This window comes from Chroicocephalus ridibundus, chromosome 2, assembly GCF_963924245.1.
Source record: "Chroicocephalus ridibundus chromosome 2, bChrRid1.1, whole genome shotgun sequence".
In the NCBI taxonomy this organism is placed as follows: Eukaryota; Metazoa; Chordata; class Aves; order Charadriiformes; family Laridae; genus Chroicocephalus; species Chroicocephalus ridibundus.
The window spans coordinates 34,279,597-34,287,560 of record NC_086285.1 but is presented as its reverse complement, the minus strand read 5'-3'; the positions used below and the strand labels follow the sequence as shown (position 1 = coordinate 34,287,560).

Genomic DNA, 7,964 nt, shown 5'->3' with positions numbered 1-7,964 from the left:
TGCTCCCAGGGCTGTGGCTGTACGGGGGAGTGGCGCAGGTGCCCAGCAGGAATCTGGGGGGCCGCGACCCCGGATACCCACAAGCCTCCTCCGACACCGAAACAACCGGCCCGGTTGCTCGGAGCGGCTTCGCCGCCCGGCCCGGACCCGCCACCGCCACCGGGGGCCCGCCACGACCGGGCCGCACGGCGCAGCCCTCTCCCCCCGACGCCGTCACTCGGAAGTGCGTCATTCCCTGCGGCCGCGACCCCGCCACTCCGCGCCCCTGCCCTGCGTGACGCCATCACGACGCGCCGTGGCGTGTGCGGTCGCAGCCGTCGCCGCCGCCCGCAGCATGGCCGTGGCCGCGGATCCGTCGCCGCTCGCCCCGGCGCTGCCCGCCGCCTCCATCCCCTCCTTCGCCGTGGCCCGCGGCCTGGTGGGGCGGCGCTACTCCTGCCTGGTGGTGGCGCCGCACCGCCGGCACGTCGCCCTGGCGCCGCGCTACCTGGGCCGCAAGCGCACCGGCATCCGCGCCCAGCTGGACACCGAGCTCCTGCGCTACTCGGAAAGGTGAGGCCGGGAAAGGGGCGACCGGCTCGGGGGAGGCCTCGGGCCGCCTGGGGGCTCCGCGGCGCCGGCTGGGCCCGCCGCCACCCCCACCCCACCCCCCCCCCGGGTGGGGCTGTCTCCGGCCTAAGAGCTAACGGTCCTCCCCCTCCCCTTCCTTCTCCTTCTCCTCCTTCTCCTTCCAGCCTTCAGGGTGTGCCAGTGGCTTACGACAACATCAAAGTGGTGGGTGAGCTCGGCGACATTTACGACGACCAAGGGTTCATCCACCTGAACATCGAGGCGGACTTCGTCATCTTCAGCCCCAAAAAAGGGAAAAAGCTGGTGGTGCGTAGGCGCGTTGACGTCTCACAGGGCATTTTTTTAATAAAGTGATCACGGCTTGACTTATCTCTATCATAAGCAGAGGTCTGGGACTTAGGTGGAGTTATATTTTAGTTTATATTAGTAGTTTATTCGTGTACAAGTAGTTTACAGTAGTTTATTAGCAGTTTGCAGTAGTACTAGTAGTTTTTATTTTCCTGTGTCTGTCCCTGTATTTGTTAAATTATATATATAATATTTATGTATTACTAAAATATTGCCTTATAAGGATTATGTATGATTAAATACTATGTCATAGTTTTGTATATCATTTATATCAATGCTTCTTTCTGAAGACCAGATAATTCTCAAATAGGTGTGTTTGTTCTTAACGGTGGCAGGAATGTTTAGGATGTTCAGGATGTTCTCGTGGATTTATTTCCTTCGAGTACAAGAGCAGTACATCAAGTTGAAGCCTGCCTTTCAGTAAAAGGAGATGTGTGGCTCACAGAACAGCTTTAAGCTTGTTAACACCCTTGCTTCAGTACTTGTGGGAAAAATAAGTTGAGAGTTGGCTTCCATTCGTTGTTGCGACATACCTTTTGCAGCATGACGTGTGTCTTTGTAAATGTGATTAAGAAATGAATGTGTCCTCCTGCTAGGAAGAGAATGGAAAAACTCTCAGTGTCTTTCATTTATCCTTGGGGAAAGCAAAGGCGAATAAAGTTCGGCGTGCAAATGTGTCAGCAAAACCTGCTGAATGAAGTACTCTAAAAGCTTTTTATGTGTCATCTGTATCTTTAGCTGCTAAGTAGTGCTCTTCCAGCATGAAGGCTGTTTTAGGCAAGTAAGTCAGACTTAAAATGGCTTTGATGCAAAGTTGATGGCTGTAGTGTGAGGAAGGAGTTATCTGTTCTATTCAAGTACTCACTGTGGCTGATTCCCATGTTTCGACTTTCTTTCTCTTGCCAAATAGAGGTTCATTTCTACTTTGTGAGTAACTGTATGAAGAGTATGTAGGAATAACTTTGATTTTAGTGAAGAGTTAGCTTATGTGCTAGATAAAATGACTTTGTAACTTGTGCAAATAAAGTCTTGTTGAAAAGTGTCCATATAGGAAACTAAATACGTATCATACATGCATTTAAAGGGGTGATCTTTACTATAGCCTGATATGACATTCTTTTTCTATTTTAGGGTATAATTAATAAAGTGGCCCCTAGTCATATTGGTTGTCTGATACATGGATGCTTCAATGCTTCTATCCCTAAACCTGAACAAATGTCGATTGTACAGTGGCAAGAGCTGGGGTTAAAAATAGGGGATGAACTGAAATTTCAAGTATTGCACTTGGATTCTGATGCAGCTGGGGTGTTCTTCATTCGAGGAGGACTCACTAAAAGCAGGTATTGTTCCCTAATAGAGAATATTTTTGAATGTTTTAAAGGATTTGTTACAAGCTAAATTATTTCAGTTAACATCTTAATCTTTAGGCTTTCTTATTTTTACACAAACCCATGTCTATATATACCCTGTGTTAGTTATCTTAAACTAAACTTTCCAGTGTTAAGGACTTGAATGTAAGTTTTCTCTGGAAAAATAAAATTAAATTTTTTTTTGAGCTTTAAAAATGGCGACTCTGCTGACTTGTGAACTCTTGATTGCATAAATAATATATATGTAAAACAGCACCCCCAAATGTCTAGAGTAGCTGTGTTTATGAATGTGCATAGGCTTTTCAAGTGAAAACACTCCAGTTCCTGAACGCAATGTTTACAATGCTGTTTACTTACACACACATGCTGTACTACTATTGAAAAAATCATAACATTTTTCGTTTGGTTTTTCTTTTTGAATCTGGAAGGAAGTTCTGGGTTGTTTCAGTGAACTTACAATGAAACGAAACGAAACGATTTTGTCCTCAGTGCCTCTGGGGACATCTCCTCCTCGATGGTTTTTAACTGCATTCTTTCCATTCTCCAGCACACTCGGTTGCAAGGTACCTGCTGGATTTTTTTATTTTTGTTTGAGGTGGTTTTTTTTATTCTCTTTTTGACTTTTCTGGCATCACCTTTGTTTTAACTCTGTAGACTTCAGCAAAGCAATTGCTTGGTAAAACCAGCAGTGTGTCTCATGTATGACTGAACAGGCCATTGGCTGTGCACGTATGTGAATAACTTAAAAAAACCCTTTACTACATAATGTATAATTATGTATTATTGGAAGAAGGAGTACAAGAAAAGAGGAAATATCAAAATGGTCTGTACAGCATTTTATAAAAGAAAGTTAGGCTAAGATTTGAAAGAGAATATTGCTTGTGTGGTAAGAGAGAAGCTAGTCAGGAAATAGAAATTACCCTGAAAGTTAAATGGGCTTTATGATTGTCTGTAACCAGAGTATCATGTGCTCCATTTATTGTTGGTTTTAGCGGTATGTTTTAGCAAATTCTGACATTTCACTGTGTGAGATGCACTGAGATGTCTCAACTTAAGCTTATTTTGTGTATTTGTTTACAGCATGCGGCCCAAGCAGTCTGTGACCATTACTGACAGTACAAATGGAGATGAAATTCAAAACCTTGACCACCAGGAAAATGGCTTGAATGACTCTGGGGGAGACAATGTCACAGGGGAACCTCTGGGTGAGATGGATAACACTGGGAGGGAAAATGCAGAAGAGCAAAGTGCTGATGCTGTTAATGGATTATGTGATGATAAAAGCAAGAAGAAGAAGAAGAAGAAAAAGCATAAGCAAGAAGAACAGGAACATGTATTGCCTACTAGTGACTCCAGTGGTTACCAAAGCGACCATAAAAAGTCAAAGAAAAAGAAAAGAAAGCATTGTGATGAAGTCGAAGAAACTGAATTATCTCAGCTGTCCCAAGAACCCAAAGCTAAAAAGAAAAAGGACAAAGTCTGAAGCGCCTTTCCTGAATAAGATTTTAGACGGTTTTGATATACTTGCAATAAAATCCTGTTTTCAAAATGCATATGTATATTTCTTTACTAAACAATCTGCTCTGCTAGGTGAGGTGATGTTTGTGTGCATACATGCACCCACAGCTTTAAAGGCAGGAGTTTTTTAAGAAGTGATAGAAGAAATGGCATAGAAGCAATATCTGCCTGTTTCATTTACTGGAAAATAAGGCACAGAAGAACAGTGGAATGTAATTAACAGGAACGTCTCACCTCTCCCTGCTTCCTGGTTCCACACATTAACCAGGAGCTAGCTGTGGTCTTTGCTACTCTAATTCCATCTTTGCTGCTCAGTGTCTTGATTTTATAAGGGCAGATTAGGCTTACATTTGGGGTTCTGGGAAATACACCTCAGTTCCCAGGGGCTGAGAGGAGATGTTTGGGGTTTTTTTAATTATTGTAAGGGGCCATGAATGCCTGTGAATGAGACTGCAGCCTGACTTAAAAGTTAAGCAAGCTCTAGTGTCTTGGATCTTTCAAAACAGCTTTTGTGGTATTCTAGGAAAAGCAGTATGATCAGTTTATTCAGAGCAAGAGGGAAGACAGGAGAAGATTAAAGTAATCTGGTGTAATGCAGTACCACTTATGGGTTAGAATACCACTGAGATATAGGCCGATAAAGCAGTTGGTAATGGAACATACTTTGATAAAGTTCATTTTTATGCATCAAGTTCATTGACTTCACAGTGGTTTTTTTTTTTAAAAAAAGCTAAAGTGCAACTCCCAACTTTTTGTGCTAGGTGTAACTTTCAAACGCTGCTCTCTAGAATAGGAGGTAGCTACTGTCAGTATTTTCCAAACTGTTGGAATTAACGTTAGTGGAAAGTTCTGACAATGGGATAATGACAGTTAAACATTAACAAATGTACCTTTACTAAGAACTAATTTTCCTGGTGTACACGTATGATAATTTTTTGGGTATCGGTACTTCTGGTTGCAGCCCTTTTCTATTGTGAGTTCTGGGGAGGACTGTAGTGTGACAAGGCTAAGTCTTTACCTGAAGTAGGGGAGGCAGTGGTTACTTTGATATTGATTTACCTGTTACAAGAAGATATAACCAGCTCTTTGGAAGCCTTGTGAGTAAGTAGCACATATGTGGAGACTTGCTGTTCATCTGTCTGTTCTTATTGAGAAAACATTTTGCTCTAGTGATTATGCTGGTGCTATTAGCTCACGTTACTAGATTTATATACAGAGCCTAATAACACATCCATTCTCATTGAACATATTCTGAATTTGAAGTGTGACAATACTTATTTTAGGGCTGACTGTGCTATATTAATGTCTTTTATTTATCTTTAAAGCTCCAGACTTACCAAGTCAAATCTAAGTTTCTGTGTTCCAGGCTGGATGGTATGGTGGTACATCATAGGCATTTTAAAGTTGTCATAATGCCATAAAGAACCGAGTTAACAGTTTTTGAAGATCTATAAGGTGAGCTTAAATATCTGTTTAAGGACAGCTAAACTTCAGTATATCCTCTTTTGCTTGCTCATCAGCGTACTTGGTCTTGAAACGAGTTTCTGGACAGTCCTGAGATGAACGTGAATTGTCCCTGTTGTGTTTCTACATGTGCCAACACTGACACTTGAACTACATTTGGTTTCATGGACACTGTGTCATCTGTCCATTCTTCCTGTACTGTGACAAAACTTGAGAAGTTGGATAAAGTTTGTTACACGTTTGTTACAGCACACTAGAAGGTCAACTGAGGGCAGTATTCTGGCACGTTAAGTGTTGCAGAGAGCACAAGAAGTCTCACCGTAACATGCTTAAACTTTAAATACACAGGACAGGCTAAAGGTTGGGACATAATTTACAGTCAGAAATTATCTGTTGGCTTTTCCCTCCCCACACCACACCTTTTTTTTTTTCTTTTTTTTTTTAAAATAAGTTGATGTAGAGGGAAGAAGTTGGATGGGTAGGTATGGGGGATATATCAGACGGGAGGATGGCATTTTCTGTTGATGCCTATGGGAAGAGAAGGATGGAGACAGTTGCTATTGCAGATAAACCAAAGACTGTGAGAATCGTATGACTTCATCTGTTAGTCCTTAATAATCATTATAGCTCACTTTCCCTTGTAGGGAAGGGAAACACATCTTCAGCAGACTCACTGTTGGTGACTGTGGCATGAGCCAAGCCCCACCAGTTCATAGAACCAGCTCGTAGCACCAAGAGTTTTGTCTTGCTCTGTTCCAGCTTTCCATCAGCGTGGAGACAAGGGAGACATTCCAGGGGGAAGAACTGAAGTTGCAACTAACGAATCAAGTAACATAGATAGTATAAATGCTTTTCAGCACTTTGAATGTTCTTTTCCCACTTTTGCTGCTTTACCATTCTCTTACTGAGAAAGAAACTCCTATTGTAATTTAAGAAACTATGCAAACTGTCTTTTTGACGGTATTAAGCAAATTTTCTGAAAGCATAGTGTAATCTGTCTCAGTTATGGGCCTTATTTAAAAGCAGGATTTATTTGGCACACAAGTGTGGCCGGCACCCTCTTGTATCATTTTTTGGCTTTCTTTCTTGTCTTACAACAGAAGAGTGCAATTAAAAAATAAACTAAGTGCAGGAACTGGCTATTCATGATTGCTGAACAAGTTGTTGCATGTATTATTACATTAAATGTAACATGTTACATTAAATTCATGCAGTAAAATTGTAGACTTCATTGCCTGACATTTGGCCGAAGCAGTTGAGGGTTTTCTGCTGTATTGTGTCTTTGGAAGGGGAAAAGTGAAGAAAAGACTTGAAGAAAAGTGCTTTTCACAGTTGGAGACAGTATTGGCAGCCTCACAGCTGCACTGTTGATGTTGCTGTAGACACTGTTTCAGCATTAACTAAATATGGCAAGAAAACTTGGATTTTCAGAAGTGAATTGTCACTCTATTCATGACTTTAAATCACTTTGCTTTGGTTTTTCCCCTTCAAAAAAAAAAAAAAAGTAAGATTTTCCAATGCTTGAAATTAACAAAGGAAAGAAGCCGAACTTGATACTTTGCATAGAAGTTTCTAAGAAATTTGATCGTTATAGATGTTTAGCTTTCTGTGTTCCCCTGGACTACAAATGAAGAGTTGTATTGAATTTTGAGTTAAGTTGAGGTTTTTGAAAACAGAACAAACATTTGTAAAGCTTCCAGTGAGGCCAGGTGACTTCATATTTGCTTGCACAGCCCTTCTGTTCCTTTTTTCCATTTGCATTCTAGTATAACTCATTTCTGCCGCACAACAAAGAGAAGGTTAGAAAATAAAATTGTATTTTGTCCTATAACTATGTTGATAGTTACACCAAGGTAACTATCAGGTGATCTAGAGAAAATATATGCTGTTCTTTTTCCTGTTTTAACATTAAGTTGGCAACAAAGCCAATATTGACTTCTGTCTGTGGTTGATAATCTTTTGTCTGTATTATGAAAACTGTAGTTCCAACTTAACCAGCTCTTAAGTTTCTAAAGCAGGAACTGCTTCTTTTTAGTATTATAAATGTTTTGATTCTGCAAACATATTTCTCGGTGTATTCCTTGCCTTTGGCAGAAGAGCAAGCGCTCTTAAAAGAAAGTATTTTTAGCCTTCACTAAAACAATTGTTTTCTATTCTCTGAAGCTTGCAATGATCTGCAGTGTTAACTTTTGCTCTTTGTCTTTTCCTTGCTTCTCTTAGAAACAAATTCTTTGCTTTTGACTTGGCAATTTTCTGCTGCTTAAAATATGCAGCCCAAACAGCCCAGAGGATGAGCTCTAGGGAAAGGATTTTTTTAAAGGGCCTAAGTAAGCTAGCTGCCTTTTGGAAAACATAAGCCTTGATCAAATCTGCCTCTGAATAAACAGTTTGCCTTTGGAAGCATCCCAACTGTTGATAGCCTTCAGACAGTGCAGACCTTTACTGTAAAAAGCATGGGGGTAGTTATATGCCCGAAGCGTTGCAATGGTATTTTTTTTCCGTATACCTATGAAGAGGTTATGTGATCTGATGCTCTCAGGATTATTAGGGTTGGCTATGAAAGGACTGAAACAGTTTAATTCTAGTAAGGCATATATTTTTCTTACCATAATGTTGATTCTATTCTGCTATTTAACTTTCAGAAATTCTGTAATTTCAATAAAGACTGAAGGACTTCAGTGTCCAGTAGACTTA

The 7,964-nt window shown here is 41.1% G+C and overlaps 1 protein-coding gene across 4 annotated transcripts; it reads left to right on the top strand.

Annotated features, from left to right (window-relative positions):
* The first annotated feature begins 265 nt into the window (after positions 1–265).
* Positions 266–7,239, top strand: POLR1F (RNA polymerase I subunit F). 4 transcript variants are annotated; one of them, XM_063324972.1, is made up of 6 exons: positions 266–552; positions 735–876; positions 2,050–2,258; positions 3,369–4,907; positions 5,132–5,261; positions 5,915–7,239. In XM_063324972.1, the coding sequence occupies exons 1-4, from the start codon at positions 335–337 to the stop codon at positions 3,769–3,771; spliced, it is 972 nt and encodes a 323-aa protein (XP_063181042.1). In that variant the 5' UTR covers positions 266–334; the 3' UTR covers positions 3,772–4,907; positions 5,132–5,261; positions 5,915–7,239. The 4 variants fall into 4 exon arrangements, with proteins under 4 accessions (XP_063181042.1, XP_063181043.1, XP_063181041.1 ...); XM_063324973.1 differs by having other exon boundaries at positions 3,369–4,903; positions 5,173–5,261; positions 5,915–7,238; XM_063324971.1 differs by having other exon boundaries at positions 5,159–5,261; positions 5,915–7,238.
* Positions 7,240–7,964: the final 725 nt, after the last annotated feature.